Source organism: Dreissena polymorpha, chromosome 9 (genome assembly GCF_020536995.1).
Source record: "Dreissena polymorpha isolate Duluth1 chromosome 9, UMN_Dpol_1.0, whole genome shotgun sequence".
Classification (NCBI taxonomy): domain Eukaryota; kingdom Metazoa; phylum Mollusca; class Bivalvia; order Myida; family Dreissenidae; genus Dreissena; species Dreissena polymorpha.
Window position 1 is genome coordinate 26,578,979 of NC_068363.1, and position 26,474 is coordinate 26,605,452.

The following is a 26,474-nucleotide window of genomic DNA, read 5'->3' on the forward strand; positions in this document are numbered from 1 at the left end:
GATTAGTGGAAATTTGTGTTTAAAACAGGTAAGTAATAACAAAACTCTGAATTGAAGCACAATGACATTTCATAGGTCGGTTACATCAAATTATGAATCAACATGTGTCTGGTTTATGCGTTAAACATTAAATATACCGCTAATTTATCAAACCGAAGTCAAGTTTCAATTTAAAAAAATGCAATTAAGGTTTACAACTATGTTTGAGTGACACAATTTTACAATTTCCATATTGATGTATGTATCGTTAAGCCACTGGTGTGTTAAGAAATGTTAAGTGTGACCTAGTTACCAGAAATAAAGGCTAAATAGTATTATTATGTATGATCATGTCTCTGACAGTATACGTATATGCCTCGCTACGACAACGCTTTAGCGTGTATGCGTTTCGCACAGAAGACGTATTGGTTATCTCTCAAAGGCGAAATAAAGAAAATGTTGTTTTTAATACAGAGTCATGGAGTGGCTGGATGTTTCCTTTGAGGAAGAGGTAGTAAAACGGTACAACATGATCCTAACCGCACAGTCGACATGGTAATGCACATTTTTATGATATCATTAAATTCACGACTAGGTCAAAGGAAAAGATCAAAATCGAAAATCCATACATAAGAAGACAGTTGAGAGTCGAGAACCTAATGTCGTCGGTTTCAATAAAAATTACGCATCTTCACCTTGTGTAAATACCTTATAAGTTCTTTTGGATAGAGACCGGCGATAGGTTTTTAGCATACGGTATTCTTTATCAAATTACATTCGATGTTCGTTTTGTCCAACTCGCTTGTCTCGAAACTCTGCTTATGTCAAAATAAATCCCATGTCCCAACTTCGATCTTTTTTTAGCTCATACGGATTTTGATTTTTACATTGTATATATCAAAGCGATTTTCTTGACAATCGGTTATCGCCAACTAATTTTGAGATGAATTTCATGTTCGTATACATGATTTTACCTGTCAAATCAACACCTGTAACTACCGTAAGGTATGGAAAGTAGGACCCCAATTGCACAAATCCGCAATTTCATAATCAATGTATTGTTGTTAAGGTGTGGCAGTGGGTTTCTGTCACAGGTTATTGTTTACGGCGTACATGACGGCCGGTTAATTTACCTCGTGTTGCAATGCGGTTAAGGTCCAATCTCACTATGATGCCGGCGAAGCCCCGGTGCGTGATCAGGCATCTACCGGGATGAACCGGGACCCAACCGGGATGAACGGATGCTCCACCGGGATAAACCATGGACGACCGGGGACAACCGGGGCTCCATCGGGAAAATATTAAAATGTTTTATACCTCCGGGATGAACCGGGAGTCACCGGGAAGGACCGGTAACGACCGGCGTGGCACTGGGAACAACCGGGACTGCACCGGGGACAACCGGGACGGTACCGTAGCTCCACAGGGGTCCAAACAGACACCGGCAGAGCTACGGGGAGCCTGGTGAATGCCGACAGAGTCCCCGTATAGCTACATTACATAAGTAAACCGGCGCTCTGACGGTGCCGTCCCGGTTGTTCGCGTTGCAGTTCCGGTTGTTCCCAGTGCCAAGCCGGTCGTTGCCGGTCCGTACCTGTGACTCCCGGTTGATTCCGGAGGTATTAAACATTTTAATACTTTCCCGGTGGAGCCCCGGTTGTCCCCGGTTAAACCGGGGCGTTGCCGCAGCTCTTCCGGGGTCTGATGCCGGTATAGCCCCGTTAAGTGCCGGCGTAGTGGCGGTATATGTATGATGAAATGGCAGTCTGCAGTAACTGCGAACTGTATGTGATATGTCATGAAAAGGATACAGAGACTTCGTTTAGTAACCTATAAATTATATTTGTAGGTCGTAGCACAACCAATACATACTCTGTGCGAAACCTATACATAAAGCGATTTGTAATTTCCTTCTAAACAAAGCATTTGAATAATTAAAATACATGTTCGTAACCTGTTTTGTACTTTAAAATGTGTAATGTACAATCAAGCAAAGTAACATGTAGTTTTATTTTATTTTAGTTACCGTAATTTGCTATTTTTACATTATAATCACCTTATGCATTGCTTCAAATCAAAATATTTCGATTTTAGCTCAAAATAAATGTAAAGGTTGCAACTACGCACATTTGTTATTAGTTTGGTACTGGAAATAAGTACCTAGGATACCATTACTGGATGTTCCGTTTTCTAATACATGAATACCAGAACAGATGAAACTCGCCTGATTCAGTAGTGTATGTACAAAATGTTTTCGTAGTAAAACATATACCCGACTTCGTAGCGAAACGGACTACGCTTTGACCTCGTCAGCCCCCAGTGAGTACAGGTATCTCACATTCGTACTAAATACTACATTATTGTTCCAAAAATAATATCATTTGTGTTTATTTACGACAGAATTGAATGAAACACAAATTATGTTAATATCTTAAGTGTACCAATCAATGGTTGGATATTAAAAACGTTAGTTGTTTGAAATACTGGTCATAGCATTTATCATAAATGTTTACTTTACCTCGTTTGTGATGTAAAGGTCAAATGCGGTCATTTTAATAATTAATAATGAATGATGAGTGCTCTATGGGTAATTAGATAAGCAATGCTAGTAAAATGTAGTGCCGATCACAAAGTGATCGATTGGTTAATGAAAGGTCGTCAACGATTGGTTGATGAAAGGTCGACAAACTAGGAAACCAAATGCTTTGTTTGAGGGAGAAACAATAACTGACTTGAGCAAATATGCTGAATAAACAACATTTTGATATGTTTTCATAAAAAATACAAACAGTGGAATACTTTTTCCATCAATGGCATGATTGTTAAACACAGCAATGTTGCCCTATAAACCTTTGAAATAAACAAGTTTGTGACGTCAGGCAATGTTTGTCGAAAAAATAGTCTCACAGGTGTTGATTAAGGGTTCAAAAAAGTTATATGTTTATTAGGCTATTGTGTAACATTATTAAAGTTAATACATAAATGTAAACAACCGTGATTATAGATAAACATTCTCATTTGTTTTTATTCGCAATATATTTATGTGTTGGTTTATTATAATATGCAACATGCTCAACGTAAATAATAACGTTTCCAATGTAGTAAGTGCGCGATATTTACCAGGGGAATTGACATAAATTTACATATGAAATTAACATTCTTTAAGGGAGTAGTATGACACTACTAAGCGTTACGTAAATAAAAAAAAGAACTTTCTGATGTATGTGCACAGTATGTTAATTACATTACGTTGATTACATTGTAAATTAAAATGGTCCTGCCTGGTAAAAAATATATACATATTCTGTAATAATAATATAGCACCTTATACATTTAAACAAGTGATTACAGTGAACATTCACTTACTCCACCGAAAACATGATGGGGACACAACTGGCTGCCATATATACTTAATACCATGGTTTGCATTGATTTCCCTATTAGCTTGCACGAGAACAAGACTTTAATTATTGGTCAATATCAATAATATTCAGTTTATTCCAGAAAAAAATCTATCCGCTAAAGTAAGGGCATTATATATTTTTATATATTTTGTCGATTGTTTAAAACCCTAAATTATTTAATTCTAATTTTAGAAAATACAAACGAATTTCACCAAATTATTATGGCTCACCAAATATTTAGTTGGCTGCGAAAGCCATTAGCTAGTTTGTATAAGTAAAATTAACTATTTTGATTGTTAACGCTTAATGTATTCAGATTGCGTAGCCTAAGGTTGTTACAAATACTGACCTTTCAGTCATTCATAAAATCCAAATACATCAAAATTTACGATAATAACACATACTGAAGTATTTATGCAATATTATTTGACACAGGTAGGACAAGTTGCGCTAAATTAATGAAAATAAACATGTTGCTGGCAGCATATGTTTTTCACCTGTATTATTTCAGTTCGGTTTACAGTGTAATATAAAGCAAAAGCAAATAAACAAAGTCACTAATGATGTTTTTATAAAGGGTGCGCAAGATCGATCCTCGTATTTTGTACTTTTCGAGTCAGTGTAAGCAGATGCTTGTCAAGATCAATTATATTGAATCCATTAATGTTAGCGAACACCCAGCCATAAAACGTATTAACTACAATAGATACAATAGTATCAACTCAATACAATTGAGTTCGGAATTTGAAAGCGCCTGTTAAAATCCGACAGATGATCTGCTTACATAGCATATAAACAAACGACACATAAATCTCGAAAATCAAGATGTACGTATGCTCAGTGATCGCAGAGCATTCTTTTGCAATTTGAAAAAGCTATCAACGGAAGTTGGCATTTATAATTGGTTCAAGGAAGTATTATTGAACAACTATCATTACATCATGTGTCGAAATTTACTCCAAATTAAACAAGCAAGTACTATGCAAATGGTCAGGAAGTACATACACAATGAAGAAACAAAATTCGCCTTTTCTTAGATTCAAGCGTAAAGAAACATAGACAGGTATTTATAAAAAAAACTTCGTAATAGATAGTAAAGCAGCTTCGTATTAAATTGTCTAAATGCTACAGTTTTAAAATCATAAAGAATAAAGAAAGATGGAACTCATAAATATTAGAATATACAATGCACTAAAAAGGAAATAATAAACATACACCACATAAACTTTAAGTTAATTTGATTTTTCATTGATTGACATGATGCATTTACTGCTTTTCCAGGTTATTTGTTCAAAGGGTCCTTAATTATACAGTTAATGAGACAGAGTTTTCGTATGTTGAAAACACTACCGCGACCATTTTATCAGCATTTACAATAAACAATCGTTGTTCCCTTCAGTCAACATAATTTAAAGCGATTGTCAGGAACATCTGATTTGAGTAATACCCGAAAATATACAGGTTGTTAATTAAACAACATGAAAACGGAGTCAAGCGCTAGATGGATGAATTATCAGAGAGATTGACTATATCAACGTTATATTCAGTAACAACAAACTTGCAAATAATTTTATTCCTCTCTTTTAAATACTATATTTGCAGCCTTATGCGATGCCGGTATCCTTTTCCCGCGGTTAGTAACGTATGAATTTGTATTTCATTTTTCGTCTGTGTTGCTTTATTTCCGTGAAGTGCTTAATATAATATATGTCTGAGGAAAAGCCATGTCACGTGTAATGTTTCGATAAAGGTAAAGACAGTAGGTCTTCGTTCGATGTTTTGGTCTTGAAGGCCGATATATTTAGGGTTAAAGCCTCTATAACGCTTAAAATAATCGAAAATTTCGTAAAGTATTTCGTTGGCTCTGGCTACGACGCAATGAAACGACATGGAAGCCATCACAGACGAGCAGTGATTGATCACCACTGCTGCCCCGCCATCAAGAGGGTGTTCCGAGATAAGGGGCGAAACACCTGATGACTGATGGGAACTCGGCTGATGACGTCTGTGTTACGCAGTAACCACTGTAGTACTCAACATGTTTACCTGGTATCCCCAGTGACTTCCAGGAAAGGCTGGATGACAACCATGAATGAATGGCGACGCTGGACAGACAGATGGCATCTAGGAAAGACTAGAACAGGTGCTAGGTGGGCCGGCAACCCACCTGGCTGTTCCTGTGAGGGAACAACCTACACGAGCTACAACAACAAATGACGGAAAACACCCCCAGGGTCTCCCGAGAGGGGGGGAGGATGAGAGACCTAACCGGACGGACACAATGGAATCGACAAGGAAAGAACAACGGACAATGACCGATACAGTGGCCTGTGCATGTGGGAAAGTCTGCAAAAACTTTCGAGGGCTAAAGATTCACCAGGCGAGGAGCAACTGTCAGCAACCTGATAGATTGAGGCAACGCAAAGGGTTACCTGATAAGACGAGGGAGAAGACTGGTCCGGTGGCCAACCATAGTACCAGAAGTCTCTCAGCACCAGTTTTGTCACTAACTGGAAGTGGTTGCTCGCCTGAAGAATTGCAGTCCTTAGAATTCTTAGCAGAGACAGAAAAAGCAGTTGGGAACAGTTCAGAGGATGAACTGCTGATGACTCAGACAGACAAGACAGAAGATTCTCCAATCTTCAGCCAATTCATAGGAGAAGAATCCCCAATATTTCCCCCTAAGGCTAGAGAAAGCCCGGCTGTCACTCCCAATGAACAGAGCACAGACCAATGGTCAACAAAAGACAGAAGGAAAGTCCCCAACATCACCAAACGCCAGAAGATATCTTGGCCAAGAACCAATGACAAGAAGTGGGATATGTTCGACAACGATCTTGACATTATCCTTCAGACCACTCTCCAAGGTAGGGTAGAAAGGAAAATCAACATCTTGACCACCCTAGTCTACTCACTGGGTCTTGAACGTTTCGGCACTGATGGAAAGGAGAGTCAGCCGAAACCAGCTCCTAACCCAAACAGGAGGGAACGTGAAAAGAAGAAGGTCAGGGAAGAGCTTAATTCCCTGAGAAAGAGATACAAGAAGGCCAATGAAGTAGAAAGGAAGGGACTGGTGAAGCTTAGAGAAGAGCTTAGATCTAGATTGAAAATCTTGACAACAGCAGAACGACTTCGGAGGAAACGTAGAGAACGAACAAGGAAAAGGGCAGCTTTCATCGCAAACCCGTACAAGTTCACCAAGACTTTGCTTGGCGAAGAGAGGGGAGGTAGCCTTCAAAGTGACCAGGAGGAAGTAGCCCAGTACCTAAGAGAAGTCCACTCCGACCCAGAAGGGGCCCAGCCTTTAGGTGACTGTGACAAGATAACACCTGCCGATCACCCACAGTTCCCTTTGGACCTGAAAGAGCCAACACTCCAAGAAGTCAAAGACGTTGTCAAGAAAGCAAGAGCCTGCTCTGCTCCTGGCCCTAGTGGTATTCCATACAAGGTCTACAAGAAATGCCCAAAGCTGCTGAGAAGACTTTGGCTCCTCCTTAGAGCTGTATGGAAGAAAGGCTCGGTTCCTGAATGCTGGCAGGCAGCAGAGGGCTGTTTTGCCCCTAAAGAGAAAGACTCAAAGAATGTCAATCAATTTCGAACCATCTCACTTCTCAGTGTAGAAGGGAAGATATTTTTCTCTATCTTGGCAAGACGGCTTACCATATACATGACCACCAACACCTACATTGATACATCAGTACAGAAGGGTGGCATCCCTGGATTCTCAGGGTGTGTTGAACACACAAGTGCCCTCACTCAACTGCTTCACGAGGCTAGAATAAACAAGAAGAACCTGACGATTGTGTGGCTAGACCTCGCCAACGCCTATGGCTCCATCCCCCACCAGCTAATCCAAGAAGCACTACAGCATTACCATGTACCGGAGCATGCAAGAAGCCTCATGCGGAGCTACTACAGCAATATCCACCTCAGGTTCTCATGCAAGAGCTTCACAACATCTTGAATATCGTTCGAAAAGGGTATAGTCACAGGCTGTTCTATTTCCGTGATTCTCTTTGTTATGGGAATGAATATGATCCTGAGAGCAGGGGAAAGAGAAACACGAGGGCCACTTACCAATGCAGGCATCCGTCTACCAGCAAACAGAGGATTCATGGATGATCTCACCATCACCACAGAAACCCATATCCAAGCTAGATGGATCCTGAAAGCCCTAGATGAGACTGTGACATGGGCAAGAATGGTTTTTAAGCCAAAGAAGTCCAGGTGTCTGGTAGTAAAGAAGGGAAAGGTCACGACACAGTTCAAGTTATTCATCCAAGGCGAGGAAATCCCATCATTGGTAGATAACCCAATCAAGTGCCTAGGTAAATGGTTTGATTCTACACTCTCAGACAAGAGCAGCAAAGGAAGAATCCGGCAACAGCTTGAGGAAGGTCTCCGGAGAATTGACAGAGCAGAACTACCAGGGAAGTTCAAGTCCTGGATCTATCAGCACGGTCTACTACCAAGGCTTGTTTGGCCACTGATGGTCAACGAGATACCAGTGAGTCTAGTGGAGCAACTCGAACAGGCAGTAAGCAAGCACATAAGAAGATGGCTAGGGCTGCCACCATCGTTCAGCTCCATAGGACTATATGGAAGGTGTACAAAGCTGCAGATGCCACTGACATCCCTAGTAGAGGAATACAAGGTAGCAAAAGCAAGGCTGTTCCTAACACTACGGGACTCCGCAGACCAGAAGATCAGTAAAGCTGGAATAGAAATCCGAACAGGGAGGAAGTGGTCGGCAAGCAAGGCAGTTGAACAAGCCGAGAGTAGTCTGCACCACCAGGTCATTGTTGGAGCTACCAACAAAGGTCGGGAAGGCCTAGGGCATGGGCAACAGCCCCGATGGGAAAAGGCAGACAGCCAGGAAAGACGCTCCATGGTACAACAGGAAATCAGAAGGTCAGAAGATACCCATCGGTCTGCAAGATCTGTGCAGATGGGCCAACAAGGTTGTTGGAGTCGATGGAATCTGCCAGAGAGAAAGCTGACATGGAGTGAACTCTGGCAGTATGAACCCCTCCAGCTGTCCTTTTTACTGAGATCAGTATATGATCTTTTGCCAACACTAACAAACCTTGAAAGATGGAAGCTTAGTGACGACCCAAGCTGTCCACTATGCAGCCAGAGAGGGACACTAGCACATGTACTCTCATCCTGTCCTGTTGCTCTCTCTCAAGGTCGTTACAGATGGAGGCACGACCAAGTCCTGCGAGTGCTTGCCAACATCCTGGAGCAAGAAAGAAGGAAGGAGCGGCAAATCAACACCAAAGGGTCAGGTTACATCAACTTTGTCAGGGAAGGACAGAAGGCAAAGGGTAGCCAGAACACAAGCCTGCTACAAGAGGCCAGACACTGGGAGATGAAGGTTGATCTCCAACAGAAACTTGCATTCCCAGATGTTGTTCAAACAAACCTACGCCCTGATATAGTCATCTGGTCAACAGCTCCAAAAAAGATGATACTCCTGGAACTGACTGTCCCTTGGGAAGAAAGAACTGATGAAGCAAATGAAAGGAAGCGGTCAAAGTACCAAGAACTGGCAGACATGTGCAGGGAGAGAGGGTACACCACCTGGATCTTCCCTGTAGAAGTAGGATGTAGGGGCTTCCCTGCACAATCTGTGTGGAAAGCGCTAGGAGCTTTGGGCATCAAAGGCAGCGCTAGGAAAAGCTCTGTACGGGCCCTTGGCAAGGCGGCAGAGAGAGCGTCCAGTTGGCTCTGGCTACGACGCAATGAAACGACATGGAAGCCATCACAGACGAGCAGTGATTGATCACCACTGCTGCCCCGCCATCAAGAGGGTGTTCCGAGATAAGGGGCGAAACACCTGATGACTGATGGGAACTCGGCTGATGACGTCTGTGTTACGCAGTAACCACTGTAGTACTCAACGTTAAATAAAGTTAACACCTAAACAATCAGTGTTCATTATAGCAAGTAATTCCATTTTATATCCCGCGAAAATATCTATTCAAATGACAAACGAACACTAAAATGGTATCATGTAAGTGTTCATGTGTCGTATGAATAGATTTCGTTGATGGAAATTAAAATGGAATTAAATATGCAAAACAATAATGAAAACGAACATTTTGTATCTACAAACATCTATTTTACCAGACTACATTGGCGTTGAAATTTCGGCAATTGCCATAAGGAACACTGATTTGTAATTGTTTAACTTTATTTTATGGAATATTGCACGAAATTTTCGTTGATTTTGAGAAGTAATTTGGCTTTAAGAAGGAAACTGCGTATCTGTTATCGAAATGCTAAACTTCAGTGTCACTGCCACTTCTGCATAGGCTTGTTGATAACACGGATGATTGGGTCCGTGTACATACCGTCTTTTCGTTTTTCGTTTTGCATTCGACAACACGAAACACGAAAATAAACGCATATTAGTTCATATCCCGATTTTCTTATAACCGAAACAACTACAAAAAACAAGGAACAAATCGACTTATTTATATCGTTTTTCGTTTTACTAATTACAAAACAAAACACGAAACGTGTAAGTCTATTCCTATTTCGTTTCAATTTAAATTTAAAAAAAAAATCAATATTTGAAAATTGAAACAAAGCGCCTGCTCTCATTTATCGTTCTTGATTTGATAAAACGATACACGGAAAACGGAAAACGAGGGGCGCTGCGCATCTTTATTTGGATGATAACTCATGATTAATCTTAGTGCGCAGTTTCCTCCCTTTATAACTATTATTTTGAATAATAAAATGTTCACTATTACACGTATTATAGCTAAACATATACACATGTACATTCAATTAGTATGGTGAATTATTCCTAAGAGCATACACGGCCTCATAAAGCCCTGTCATGGCACGTCGTGTGCCGTCCTGGTTCATACACTTCGGGTAACTGGCTGGCGGTGGGCTCTCGTACCAGGTGTCCATGAGTTCTTGCATCCAACCAGTGATTTGCAACAAGTTGCAAATGTAGGCTGCGACACTGGTCATGAATGTATTCATTAATGTTGTTATAAAGCTATCGGTTCACGCACTGAGTTCTTTTTAAATTTTATCAGCATGATTATATTTGGTGCTCCCTTTATAGAATAAAGAAAATTTGCTTATAACAATTATAAAATTATTTGAAACTCTTTGCGAGAACACATCTATCAAATAACAGAAAAATCAACGCTAAGTATAGTACGTTATGTCAATGGATTTCATTTTAGAAGTTACAACTCTGACGTTGTTACACATTTATTTATTCATTTTTAATAACGTTTTTGTTTGGTTTACAGATTTTGTCCAATTTTTGATGGACTGTTAAAATGAACTGGACTAATACATGTACTTTAACAGATCATGCAAGCGAACGCTTGATGGCGCGCTCCTCATATATATCATTGACTCAGCAAATCATACACGTATTGTTACAAATGAAAACACTTTTCTTTTATGGCATTCGAGTTTCATTTTAGGAGACAACCAAGGTCTTAAACGGAACATTTCAACGAGTGCAAGTAGATTCTATAGGCGTGACGCATGATATTCGCTTTCTTTAAGTAACGTAACGTTAAAAGGAAAAAATATTAAGCGGCGTTATAATATCATTGGAATGTATATATTATGTTGGCATTAACTATATCTTGGGCGCTCTTTCATGAACATTAAATATGTTGTTTAATAAGTTATTAAATTGGCACATTTATTAATTATATTTAAGTTAATTTCATTTTCTTCAAGTGCAAAGCGGTTTCATATAAGGTGTTTGGTTATAACTCTTGTTTTAGAGCTAAAATCACTAGCCATATCACAATGCAATTGTTAAATGCAATATGTATTTGTTATTAATCGAACGAATTGGAAATTATATATTAGACACCTTGCACTTTACCGTTCCATAAGATTTAAACATTTTTTTTTATTTATTCTATTATGCAAGGTGGCGTTAAAAGTAAAACATAGGGACATTTTAGCAGCCGCCTCCGATTATTGTGTCCTTAAATTGTCATGCGGGTCTAACGGGTAATACAAATAGGAATACGGGACTCAGGGGACGGGGTATTGCAGCTCTTAAACTGTAAGGAACTCCCCAATGATAATAGGATTAAAACGAATTTGTTTTTTTGTAAAATAAGTACTGAATTTACATAGCATAGGGGCAAAGAACAAGAAGTGTCATAAGAGGTTAATTATAGCCCTATCTAATCGGCTGGATCGGCATGAAATACCGGTACGTTGAAAAACCGTTCCATGTCAAGATTATGATAATTTCAATTGGAAAAAATACAATACCTGGAAAAACAACTGAAAATATCCACGTCTCTGTCCCTTACGGGCGTGTCTTTACCTCCACGAAAAAAGCACGTAGGAAGTCATGCTGATGGAAATAAGCGATCAAGTCTTATGTAAGGGAGAAAAATACGCGCAAAAAGCCACTAAAGAGTTATCTCCCCAAGACAGCAGGACATCCCGCAAACGCCACTATTTTTCGTATTTCGTATACCGTTTTTTTTCAAACCAAGAACGGTAAACGAGATCAAACAATCCGTTCCACTTCTCAAACATTTATTTTTGCCATATGAATTGAAACAAAATATGAACAGGGAAATCAATTTCGTTTTTTGTTTTATAATAAGTACAACGAAAAACGATATAAAGAAGTTAATTTTGATTTCGTATTTTGTTTAAGTTTCGGATATTAGAAAATCGGAATATGAACTTATATGCGTTGATTTTCGTGTTTCGTCGTTTCGAATGTTAAATGAAAAAGGAAAAGACGGTATATACACGGACCTGATTGGCACTGTATTTATCAATTGTAGGACAAATAAGACAAAATAACGTGTAAATGTTGTTCAGCATCAATAAAAAATTAGGAATTATGAAAGTTAACAAAAATCTGGAGGGAAATTCTTGTTCGATGGCCTTTATTTAAAGCATATGAAAAACATTTCAATATCCGACAGACGATAGATGCTGCCCCCAAAAATATAAAGTATCTTACTCCTATTGTTTTCTTAAAAACTATCTTTTATACTATGGTTAGTTACTAGGAGTTTACTTTTTTGAGACACATGAAAAATAAAGACATATTTCTTCCCAACGTTTCAAGAATGAATGTATGTATTTCCTTATTTGTTATGACCCATGTGGTATTTGTTAAGTGGAAAACTATCAGGTATGAACACTACCAAGCATGCTACAAGCAGCATGCAGAGATGAAGTGAGCCCCGGTTCAGAAGAAACACGATGTCATTATACACTTACTTGATAGGCTTGTGTCACAGAATACATACCCAAGGTGTCCTCCGCGCAATCAAAGGCATATGAAAACAGTCTAGACCATGCTCTAAAATTACCGTAACCGTTTAAAATAATTAATAATAATAACACAAATAGTTTGCTTCGTGTCCGAAAATTAAGATACGGAAAATATATTTAAAAAAGTTCTGGTGTCCGAAAATTTAGAGACAAAAATTTAATGTCCGAAAATTATAATCATATTGAAACCAACGTAATAAATCAATGCACAATAGTGTTTCTACTTAAAATTAAAAATAACTTCACAGCTATGCTTGCCTGAAATGATACAGAGCAAACAAGTATGTGAATAAAAACCGATTAACATATTATGTATGTTTTCCCCAAGTATTTTGTTTCCGTTAAATATGCATTATATATTCGGCAAAAACAAATGTCTGACTGCGCCGTTATCTTCGAAATATATCTGTCTATTACTTAGTTCCTAACACAAGAAAACATAATGCTGGATTAATTTATTTTTGAGAATACAAAAGCTTGTCAAAAGAAAGACGCAGCACTGAAAAACATAAATAATTGCAAAATATATGCAAAACGATAAAACATGACTACATCCCGTGTTTAGGAAACATGGACGCTAAATTATGGATTCAGTATAATGAAAGGATCGGGCGGAAACGCATAACATCATTCCCAGACAAACGCATTTACAGACAAAGAATATTCAAGATTAAAACCAGACAAATATTGATAACAGGAGGAGTACTGCACGAAAAGATTGAACTAATTTGCGTAATCGACAGCACAATAAATCAACCAGATAAGCAGCACACTATCCAAATGGTAAGAACATTATATTTTGACAATTAAACTTCTAAAGGCAGTTTAGGTTAAATGGATGTATATATTATGCCTGAAAGAAAAGTTCCTAGCTAATACGTGTGTGTGATATTTTATTGCCAGTTTTTATTCGTGGTAAAGAATTAAATGCTTATAACGACAAAGCTATGAAAATGTATTTAATGGGGCCGAGTGTTTACCTCTATGTATTTTACTTGTATTTTCAGTATTATGTCGTCACGCGTATGCATATATGTCTGACAACAAATAATGCCAAACATAATATCTACGTTTTTTTAGATTATTATTAAAATAAGTAGCTTACAAATACACGTCCCATACAGGTGTTACTAAATTTACAATTGATATGTGTATTGCCTTATAAAATGTCAACTATAACATGATGTCAGATACTCTTCAATACGAATTGTTCCTAACATATTTGGTCATTAATGGTTGTACTTTTAACATCAAAGTTCTTTGCATATCTTTTGTTGGACATTAAGTGCAAAAAAAAACACACTTCTTATTATCTTAATTACAAAATAATCACGGTGACCTTACAAAACCACTTCAACAGATCTCTCAGAAGATAAGATGCCAACTATATAATTATGTCAGATGTTGTTCGATACACGTTTTAAGTCATTTAGTCTGGTAATTAATGTTGATGTACTTTAAAAACCACAGTTTTCTGCATCTGTTTGATTGTGCACAAATCTGAATTAATTACAAAACAATCACCTTACATAACAACTTTAACAGATCTCTCGCAAGGAACGATTGATGATGCAAGTTATCATCTTTGGAATCAAGGAGTGCGGTGCCCTATGTGTTTGAAGGAACATGTAAGGAAAAACATTCTCAAAGCGAAATATTCCAGATATAATATTTGGTAAGATACGCGTGGACAATAAAAAGAACGAACTTCATGTAATTGCGTATATCGTCTCTGAATAAATAAAATAACAATGAAAGAATGAAAAAAAGGAAAGAAAGAATAAACTAATTAATGAATAAATGAATGAATGAATGAGAGAATAAATGTATGAATGAATTATCGAATGAATAGATGAATGGATGAATAAATACATGGACGAATGGATGAAAGAATGAATAAATGAATAACTAAATGAATGCATATATTAATGAAAGGATAAAAAGCACGAATGGAGAAAAGAATGCATAAATAAAGAATAGTAATCAATACAAAAATCAATCGGAATAAAAAGTAAGGATCGCATTCTAAATAAAGTATTTGTTGGATAGTGAAGCATTTCGGGGCGAATCCCCAAAGTAGATTGATATACAACTATTGGTGTGTGTTATTCAGAGGGTAAGCTTCGCAACGTGTACCTACTTGTTCTCGTCTTTATAAACCGCACTAAAATGAATAACAATCATAACATACTACTTTGCACCTTCTTTTCTCGCTCTATAACAACCTCGCTATTTTGCTATGCTTGCATACTTCAAAAGGGAATGTAATTTGGTGAAAAGCAAAACGATTATGTTGTTGGTATTTCCTTAACATCTACCACATTTTGTAGCAAAGCAACCTTACTTCGAACAATAAACGTGTATTGTGTAATAATTGTTGTATCTTAAAGCATTATTTTGTTTTTTTGTTATTGTAATTTGTTCACCGTTACCATTGAAAATCAATGTAAACATCCAAAAAAATAATGGTTATTCTTGTATTTGTGTACTATCAGCTCAAAGAAGTTTACTCTCTTTAACGTCAATGTGTCTACGTGTCCTTAATAGGTTCTATGATTTTAAAAATAACTTAATGCTCATATTTAGCTAAAATGGAGCACCACTCAGGTGATTTTAAACACACCGAAACAAATATATAGAGATTCGAAAGTTCAAGTTAATGTTTTTGTAAATTCTATTCATTTAGTACCTGTCCAATATTATCAAGGTAACGCGCAACACAAAAGTTCGACGGACGGAGACACGAAAGGAAAACGGAAATACGGCAAATCCATATGCAAACATCTTATGATGTACATGAAATGTCAGCGTTAGTTTAAATACTGCAGGAAACCTTACAACACAATTTGCACCATGCTTTGCGTTTAACTGAGAAATAATGTAATGAAAAACGACAGGACAATTTTCATCATTCACAAGATAATTCATTTACATAAATGTAACTCCCCATGGCTTCTAATCGAATACCATAAACAATTAACAAGTGTTATTCCCGTGGGTCAACACAACGTCAATTTTATAGGGTTCATGCAACTATACCGAATGATGTTATGTAGGCAAACACACGTGAGGCGGATTATTGAGGACAATTAAATGAATAGAGGTTAAATGTCTCCACGAGATGATCTTACATTCGCAATCAATGGCCTTTTGCTCACATGATATTCTCACGAACGGTGCTGACACATTATCATTTTGGATTCGCATAAATAAATCAGGTTATTCTCGCCACCTCTTCAAGAACTTACTCTTTCAATTAAAATATCTTGAACACAGATTGCAATGTGGAGCACTGTAATGTTGAAGTGGCAATGTCAATATTTTTTTTTAATTCAGTATGACAGCACCATAGCTTATTATTGCAAAATTGAAAAAAATGAATGTGTTTCGTTACTTAATTATATTATGAACATATTCAGAAAGATTACACGTTAAAAACATTTTAATAAAGATAATAAGTAAATTACAGCTTAAGGACAACTGTTTTCAAACAGGACAAGAAATAAGGGGTCCAAATATAAGTGTTCTGGACATTTAAGGTTGCACATGTGTTCGTGTTGGTAAAGCAATATAATTTAATGAAAACTGACGCCCCTGCACAGCAGCTGTTTTTGCGAGTAGACGGAATCATTTTCCAACTCGGCTCTAACATCACTTGAAGAAATATTCTGAGCAAGTTTCATTGTGTTTGATCAAAACTTTAATTTTTAAGTGTGCACAAGTTTTTATTGAATTATAAGAAACACTTTCCCTTTACATGTTGCCAAATTGTTTAGCATACCAGAATTATTTAAGAAATCGGACCAAATATACAAAGAAAGATTTATAAACAACAGGCATTATGATTGGCCAAAATATGTAGTATAGTTGTTACATGATTTCTAGTGTGGTCTCAATGTTTCACTCTACTTTAATCCTTGTTCATAGAGAAAATTATTTGAAACTGAAACGCAAACCATGTGCGAACTCGACCAAGATATTACTGGGGCGAATTTTCTGAAGTAGTTTAACGATAATATTGTGACTTCCAGAATTTTCAGATTATGTTTCTTTTATTTAGCCGATAAACCTTGGTTTTAGCCTCTCGTGACTCAGTATTAAACTTGGCTGAAGTATCATAGGAACAATGAATCTGACCAAGTTTGTAAAAGCTTCGGGCATTAATGTGGCCGCCAGAATGTTCATTTGCAAATGTTGACGACGGACGAGGACAACTGTGATCACAAAAGCTCATCATGAGCAAGCTGTTCTTAAGTGAACTCAAATATTTTTAGAACAGGCATGAGGACACATGTAAGTCTGTGTGTTTTTTATATCAGCAACAATGGCCCGTTTGTATTCAAAGTATGCCAACAACATGCCATTCTTAATAATATAGTGTGGTACAAGATTCATGATCTTACTCGATAATAATCACACGATGTCTAAGAGGTTAATTAGCTGAAACAAAAATGTATTCTATCAATTAACCCGTAGTGACCGATCTTTTACTAAAATTGTTTAAATAAGTGTATGGGTTCCTTGATACAACACGCAGGGGCGTTTTTCTTTGTCTAATTGTATCAGCTATATATCGCCTCATCGAGTAAATACTACAATAATTTTCAGTTAGCATCCGCAGTATTTAAATATGATTTTAGAACATGTACGCACGATTTAATTCAGCATAGAATACAAATCAAGTCTATAAATTGTATGGGTACAAACTGAATAAAAATACGTCATGTATTGCCGGAGACTATAGATGTCAACTCTTCGATAAAGATTAGCGATACAATGTGCGTGGTTCCTCAAACCGTGCGAGGCTCATCTCTCGTAATTACTGTTTGAAACAATAAAGTAGTAATCATTCAAACCATATCACCATGTCGGTAAAACGACATAATCTATAGCAGGATGCTTTTCTTGTTGCGCGTTAATTAATGTTATCAAAATGAACTCAATGAGTTCAAATAGGTGCATTGCAAACCACTTTTTGTTTCGTATGTACTTTTTATTTCGCCACTAGTGTTGTATTGACATTATTACCAGCCTTAATAACCAAGGGATGGTACCTTAACCTTTCTAAATTGTTTAAATATTTTAAAATGAAATGAAGTATATTTATTCTGCACATCCACAGGCAGTTTTCCAAATATATTTTTTTCTAAGCGATTACAAAACACATTGGACGAAGTGCTGCCACAGGATAAAATATATATCTATACAGCAAAAAATACTGTGTTTTATGATCGTTTAGTTCTCATTACATAACCTACCACAAACAACAACAGTGAAAACATACTATTAGTTCTTTCATTGAAATGTATTTGCAAGAATATAGATATCCCCCAACCGTATCCAGTGAGTACATATACTATAATACTGTTAAAAAAATAGCATTGATGCCTCGTATTATTGTACCTGAATTGAGTGAAACACATATTTAATAAATAAGCTGCATTGTACTACTAAATGGTTGAAATACGTTAGTAGTTTAAAAAACTGGTCATATAATTGATCATAGGTGATAACCTTGGAGGAATGAAAAGTGAGATAAAATATTCAACGTTATAAACTTGTTCATAACTTGGCAAAACAAGTTTCGCTACAGGTACGATGTGTATGTCTTCGTACGATGTTTTGTCTGCGAGACCAATATAGTTATGGTAAAGAGGAAAACTGCGTATCTGTTTTCGAAATGCTAGGCTGTTACATAAGTTGCACAGTCATGTATGTATGGGTTTTAGGATAAAAAAGTTTATTGGTACTGTATTTATTAATTGTTGGACAATACAGAAAAAAAAACTTCATCTGCTGTTCAGCGCCAATACATGTTTAGAAAGGATGAAACTCGAGACACATTTCCTGGGAAAATTCGTGTCCGCTAGTCTTTCAATACATGTAAACGAAGCACCCTTACCCTTATATTCGACAATTCTTTCAACAGTTAAACGGATTTATATTTGTTTTTAATGTTTTATATTCTTTGAAAACATAGAAATAATCAGGTTTGATGGCAACAAAAAAATCCTACTTGCGACATTCAGAAATAAATAAAGCCCATGTCCTTTTCTGAGATGAAACACAATGCCACAATACACGTACTCGATAGGTTTTGGTCACAGAACAACATGACCAAGGTGTCCTCCATATGCGGAATGGCATGCGAGAACAGCATAGACTCCAATGTAAATTTGACACGAAACAAAATCGACAAACTAATGGACAAACCATCCATTACATTATAAGATCGATAACAGTAATGCCTTAAATCGTCTTATATAGGCGAAATGATTCGATATTGTCTATGAGTACAACCCGATTTTGGTTAAATATGTATTATATAATCGGCAAAAATAGTTAAACAAATAACAGAGACGGCCATTGTGTGCGAAAGACAACGTCCATAACAGTGTAACTTGCACAAGAACACATTATTCTTGATGTGCATTTTTCGCAAATACAACGACTCGTAAAAAAAGAAGAACAATTAAAAAAAACATTATTGCAAATAAATGCAAAACAAGTTTGTATCATGACATATTGATAAGCAGGAGAGTATAATGCATGTGAAGTCTGCACAGGCTTATCAGGGACGACACATTCCGCCGAAACTGAAGTTTTAATAAGAAGAGACTTTCTTTAAACAGAAAATATCACAAAAGCGGAAAGTGTAATCCCTGATTAGCCTGTGCGGACTGTACTGGCTAATCCGGGACGACACTTTACGCACATGCATATAACCCCCTTTCCACAGAGCAAGTTTCATTTGCATAAAGGCACACAAAATACATCATCCAGATGAACAGCATAAGTTGCAGATCAATACCAACATGAAATTCTTAAAAAACAGTCCTCTTTTTTAAAGGGGTGTATTTTCATAGGAGACGATTTGTGCTAAGTTCTGTTCTCTGCCTACGCATGATTTTGTTTGTGTATGAGTTTTATTTATTCGTTATGTTTATGCAAGCATTTAATGCAAAAACGACTAAACAAACTAAACTTAAAAGGACTTATGAAGTGTTTAAGTCTATACATGGTATAAACATGTTTACCTTATTTCCAAAAAAGTGGCCTGGCACTCATTACTAATTTTAATAACAACTATCAAATGTAGTATATATTCTGTTGTAATTTTAAACAAATTAAAAAAACACGCCCATGCCTTCTATAAAACATGTTAGAGACTGTATTACCAAGATGTATGCGCCGATATCAACTATATAATTATGTAAGTTGTTTTTCGATACGAACTGTCAAACTTCTTTTTGATAATTTGTTCTTAAAAAATCATAATTGTCCGCATCTCTTTGGATGTTCATTAAGTGCACACAAACACCACTTATTATCTTAATTACAAAAAAAATCACCTAACAAAACCACTTTAACAATTCTCTTAGAAGATAGGGTTGCTTATGCAAGTTTCCGTTATCTTCTTTGAACTCAAGGAGCGTGGGACTATGTGCATTTGTAGAAAGTAATGTACAGCGTCTTTCTGTTAAATGTTGAGAGTTTGTGTACCAAGAAGAATCGAAGAGATTATCAGGTGCAAAACATTCTAGGAACGAAATATTCCAGGTACAAAATACTTTAGTAAGACACGACTTGACACTATTATAAGCGAAGTTAACTTGATTGCGTCTAGCGTCTATATCTTGTTTCTAAAGTTCATTAACCCATTTATGCCTAGCGTCTAGAAAAAAGACCTTGGCAAACAGCGTAGACCCAGATGAATAGCTGCACGATGCGGTGTCTCATCAGAGTCTGCGCTGTTTGTTTAAAGGAATTTCTGTAAGAACTATTCTAAATATAAAAATTAGTATAATAGACATCCCTAATTTGGGAAATAAATTGATCCGATTTAGAATGATGGGAGAGTCCACTAGGCTTAAATGGGTTAGATATGCCAACAACTGATGATGTCAACGTTCGTTGAAACCTTACAACTGTATGCAAACTTATAACATCATTTTAGGTCTAATGGATAATATTGAAATTGAAACGAACAATTCTCCTCACGCAATAGATGGCCAAGTGACCAAGCGTTTTTCACAAATAAAACCGTTTAAGAATTCGACTCAGATATCCTAAGAACAATTTATGAACAACTGTCATAATGATTTGCATCATTTTGATTTCTCGAGTTTTCACTTCTTTAAACCTACACAAGAACCCTTGTCCCCGCCCCCTAGAGGCTATGCGTATCCAATTTCCGAAATCATTTGCAAACTCGACCAAAACACCATTAGAACAAATGTTGTGTGCATGTTTTACAATGATCGGACAAAAACTAAAACATCAAGAGTGTTCATATGTTTTTCTCTTATTTAATGTAGTAACGTAGTTTTTACCCCCAGCATGGCCCAATTTCAAAATGGCTAAGAAACCATAGGGACACCTAATCGGACAACGTTTATGTACATTGTGCAATAAAATCGGCCTCGTTTCCATACGGTAAATGTTGATGAGGACAAAACTGATGAACATAATTGACATAAGCGCGCTGTGCTTAGGTGAGGTAAAAATATAACTCACAGGCAAGAGGAAGCATATATTTTTGGTAAGTTATTATATCGGCAACAATGGCGTGTTTGTATTCAAATTTTGACACCGACATGCTTGCCTTAAATAAATAGTGGGGTTCAGCATATATAATGTTAGCCCATAAGAATCAGATGGTATATAATAGTAACATTTGCTAACACAACCATCTATTTTATTAATTATACGGTATCGACAGATAGTTTGATAAAATTGATGAAAAAATAGTATAGGTTTGTAGGGACAATAATCAGGAAAGTATGTCTTTGTGTATAAGTATCCGCTTAAAAGAGCCCTTGGTGAATATATATTATACAAAAATTATATATTTACATCCATAATATTTTACAATTGTTTTTGAATATTTTCAAAAATTAGCCATGTCATTCAGTAAAGTCGTGCTGAGATTGCGAATGTTTACTTCGCGTGGGGGAAAGCTGTATTAGAATACGTCATATATTGTCAGTGATTTTACAATCAAATCATCGATATAGATGAGCATTACAATATGCGTGGTTCATTCGTCTGTAATTGAACCTGGCTCGTATCCACTATTGACTAGTGTAATAACTTGTCATAAACACTTATCATCATGGATAGCAACGTCACGTATTACAGGAGCAATAATTAAACTGTATTTAACTCGGTTATCTGATTACCGAATATATGATTTCAGGGCATTTGAAATAAGGTTGCCAGTCTTTTAGCGCGTTAATCAGTATTATCGAAATGAACTGAGTTCAAAATAAGTTCAGCGCAGCGATCTTTGTTCGTATGTACTTTAAATCGCCTCTACTATCGTTGTATCAGCGTTATTACCAACAAAAATCACAAACAAAAGGCGGCTGAAGTTTATTTGTCTGCCGAATAAATATGTAAAAAAACTTTTGCCAAACCATTTCTTTTTTTAGCGGTTACAAAGCACACGCGTCCGGAAGACAAACTGGTTTTCCGTACAGCCAAACAATTATTTGTTATGTGAATGTAAACATTTACACAACCGACCACAACATCAAACAAGTAAAATATACAATTATTTCATTGACAGATTTTTATTATATTAAATTTATCTCACATCCGTACTTATAACTTAAAATAATACAAAAATGTTCCTCAAACATTACGGTAGGTGTCTGTGTACGATTAAAACAGACCTGAGTGAAACACATATTATTTGGTTATTGCTTTCATTTGGAAGAGTTTTAGGGATGATAGAAAGAAAACAAGACTTTTCCAAATTAAATGTATAATTGCAAACTTTTTTTGAATAGAATTAATTTACATACATAGAGCTGCTAAAATTATGTTGAATGATTGCTAAATGTACATACATGTATAAATCGACACCCACTTCCGGTGCAGCAGAAGAGATCTATTAAATAAATCAATGCTATATTTGTGTAGGCTTATCAAAACGTTTTGCTAGGAAACCGTTTTCTTGGTTGTTTTTTTTTCACATTGGGAAACGCAGTGGCAGGAGATAAGCCATAACGTTGAAACATCGAATTCCATGTAAGTTAAGCGTTGAAAGCCCAGGATAACTACCACTGCGGGGAATCACGTGATCACAAAAGTACATCGTACGCACAAAATGGCGGAAAAAGCTCTCGCCTAATGACAAAAATCAAGGTATTCTCATATTTTATAATATCTAAATTAATGATAACTATAAACATTCAGACACAATAAACAATGAAAATTGTACATTGTTTGAACATACTTAATTTTGACGCGTTTGCTATTCAAGATGACAAACAAACAAATAAATACAACAGTTTTTGCTTTCTAACATGCTTAGAATATTTCGTACAAGGTTTTCCACGTTGTTTAAGCTTTTTTAGATCTGTGGCGAGTAAGTTGGAAAATAGTACGTCGTCTGAACGTTTTTTGTTTGAGTACATATTCTGAACGGTTTTGAGTACATCATCTGAACTGCTTCTGTTTTTACTTTTAATGCGATGTTCATAATAATAACATTGTAATAACATCGGTGATCAGCCAATACCTTTATTTATAACGCTAGTATTCTTTTAATTTTACTACAAAAATCAATAGGCAAAGAAATCCTTCATGCCCATCTGTGAATGTTTGTTTATTCAATGTGTTAAAAATGTATTTGCTGTTATATTGTCAACTGTATGCTCTTATATTTTAAATTCCAGAACTGAGATCAGATTGTACTACACAAGGTCCAAGAAGACTTTACCATGTATGCCAACAGCAAATGTTCTCTCTACATATCGATGGGCAAATAGATTAAGCCCTCAATATGAAGTAGACAAATAACACTGGATTGCTTTTGATTGTTTCATATTGAGAAAAAAACAACAGTGTACGGAATGAAACAAGCTTCAGTAAGGGCAATTTAATAATTGCACTACCATGACCACGAATATTTAGTTACAGTTGGCTTGGTTTAGAAACGTCACCAGGCACGAATCTCTGTGCAAGATTGTTATCCAGGGCACGTTATAGGGAGGTCGACGCCGAGGCCGTCAGAGAAAGAGCTGGACGGATAATGTAAGAGTGGACATCCCTTTCTATGGATGAATTACTCTAAGCAGCACACAACAGACCTGACTGGAGAAGGATTTTTTTATTGTTGCCCCTCATTCCCCCAAAACTACCGAACCGGTTAAGGGATTGGTGAGGAAATTATCACCGTGATAAGACTTTAATAAATCTTGAGAATGACTGTGATAAAGAATGTATTTAATCTAACAGTCAAATATTTGAATTTGTGAACATGCCAATCTATGTGCTGTATATGAGCATAATCTTTACCTCTCTGACTATGACATAACCAATACAAAGCACTGGAAATTTAGTTTAGTGCAAATGAAAATTACATCTGTTACATAAAACATATAACGTTTAGTTTCTTATTTTTAGCCCACCTGAGCACAAGGTGCTCATGTTGTGCTTTTAGCATCACCATTTGTCCTTAATGCGTAGTCAACATTTTTCCTTGGTAGCACTCTATAGGTAACATTTATCGCTTGATTGTCATGAAACTTTTTTTTTTTATAGTATTTTCTCTTCCTTTTTTTATTCAATATAATACATACAATGTATACTTGTATAAAGTTCAGACATGTTATACAAGATATGCTAATATATATTTTTTTAAAGAGAAAAGAAAAGAACAACAGAAGAATAGTTATGAAAAATTATGAGTTGTATAAAGTCGAAAGAAAGCATACTGGACTTGTGTGTTTTGTTGTATATTCACAATGATCTTATAAGATTGAAAAAAAAATATACAAAAATATTTTAGAAAGATAAACTAACATTAGAGTGAAATGTATATAAGTGGACAAACATTATGAGAATTTAATCCGATTCTATTTTTGTTCAAAGATTTGTAATGTGTCATTACTGAGGGCTATTTCTTTCTCAATCTGGATTTTTAGTTTAAGACTATGGACAAAACAATTAAAATTTGGTACTTGTTTTTTGTACTTCATGTTAAAGATAAAATATTTCATCAATATAAGAATAAAATTCACAATATTATTACAGTCTATTGATTTCAGTGAGTAAATTCCGAAAATTACATTTAAGAAAGATAGTTTAACGTTTAGTTGCTGTTGTTCAAGAAAAGATACTAATTGATTCCAAATAGGCTGGATGTGTTTGCACTCCCAAAAAAGATGTTCTATAGTTTTGATGTTTTCACCGCAGAAGTCACACAGATTTGAGTTAGATAATATGCATTTAAAGAGATATTTATTTGTAGCTATATTCTATGGATGTATTTATATTGAAAATTTCTAAGTGTGCTTTCAATAGTTGCTTTATATGGCATGGTAAATATGTGTTTCCAATTAAGTTCATGTTCTCCGAAAAGGACTTGCCATTTATTTTGGGTTTTGGAGTTTTCTGTAGGGTTTTTAATTTGTTGTGTGTGAATTATTTTATTCGTTTCGTTTTTTTCTCCCAAGTATGTTTTCTACGAATGTTGTTTGAGTACATGGTGTATTATTTGTATTGAGTTCAGATTTAATATGTATGGGTATGCTTTTGATTAGTGTGTAGTACTTCAGAAAAGTATTTGAAGGTATTCCGTATATGTAGCATATATCATCAAAAGAGTAGAAAACCTTTATTATGTAGTCATATAATTGGTCGACATATTTAATGCTTCGTTCAAACCAATCTTTATAGAAAAAAGTCTTATTGTTTGAAGTTATGTCTTTATTGTTCCATAAAATAGTTTTACTGCTGCTTTGGGTTTCTAGGTTATGAGTGACATCACTTCATGCTGATAGAACACAGACAGAAATATGTTTTCGTTTGCAATTTCATGTTAGATAGTATTGCTGATGTTACATTCAAAGAGTAAGGAGTCACCAATTTCTTTTTAGGATTTTCTGGTAGAATAATTTCCATTTACTCGTATTGGTATTATCTAGGTATCTTTTAACCCAGCTGCATTTGATTGCATTCAAGAATGAGTCAATGTTCGTTAATTGGATACCTCCATTTTCTACAGATTGAATTAACTGAGTTCGTTTTATTTTATCAGGCTTACCGTCCCATATGAAATTAAATATTGCTGATTTTATATCGTTAATAACATCATTTGGTGGATTTGGGAGAACTGTTAATACATAAATAAATTTAGGAAGTGCAAAAGTTTTCAATACTGTGTTTTTTCCGATTAGTGTAAGTTTACGGTGATGCCATGATTTTAAGCAGTTTTTAAAATTCTGTAATTAAGGTAGTATGTTTTTAAGAACTGTATCCTTTTCATTTTTTGTGAAAGTAATTCCTAACGTTGTGGTTTCATCGGATGTCCAATTAAATTTCATTTCTTTTTTATATAGGACATTACTTTGTTTTAATTTACCTACTCGTAGCACAGTACATTTACTTTTGTTTAGTTTAAGACCCGATGTCATTCCGTAAAGGGTTAGTGACTCTATTAGGTTATGAAAAGAATCGTAATTGTCGTTTAAAAAATAAGTTGCATCGTCAGCAAATCTGGACTGTTTGATATCTTCATCAGGTTCTAGTGATATGCCTTTTTTGTGTTTATTTGATTGGATGTGATGTGATAGATTCTCGATGCAAATAATAAATAGCGATGATGAGAGTGGACATCCTTGTCGAACCCCTCGTTCGATGCTAAAACTGTTTGAAAAGAAACCATTGTTAATGATTATACTGTTAATATCGGTATAGAATAGTTTGACCCATTGACTGAGACTTTCACCAAAGTTCATATTTTCTAAGCAAGAGAACATAAATGAATGATCA

General features: G+C 35.9%; 2 protein-coding genes across 2 annotated transcripts; both read left to right on the forward strand.

Annotated features, from left to right (window-relative positions):
* The first annotated feature begins 5,694 nt into the window (after window positions 1-5,694).
* Window positions 5,695-7,347, forward strand: LOC127845922 (uncharacterized). The gene has a single exon (XM_052377101.1). It carries the CDS (start codon window positions 5,695-5,697, stop codon window positions 7,345-7,347), a length of 1,653 nt encoding a protein of 550 aa, XP_052233061.1.
* A 63-nt stretch (window positions 7,348-7,410) lies between these two features.
* On the forward strand, window positions 7,411-9,168 carry LOC127845923 (uncharacterized). The gene has a single exon (XM_052377102.1). It carries the CDS (start codon window positions 7,411-7,413, stop codon window positions 9,166-9,168), a length of 1,758 nt encoding a protein of 585 aa, XP_052233062.1.
* Window positions 9,169-26,474: the final 17,306 nt, after the last annotated feature.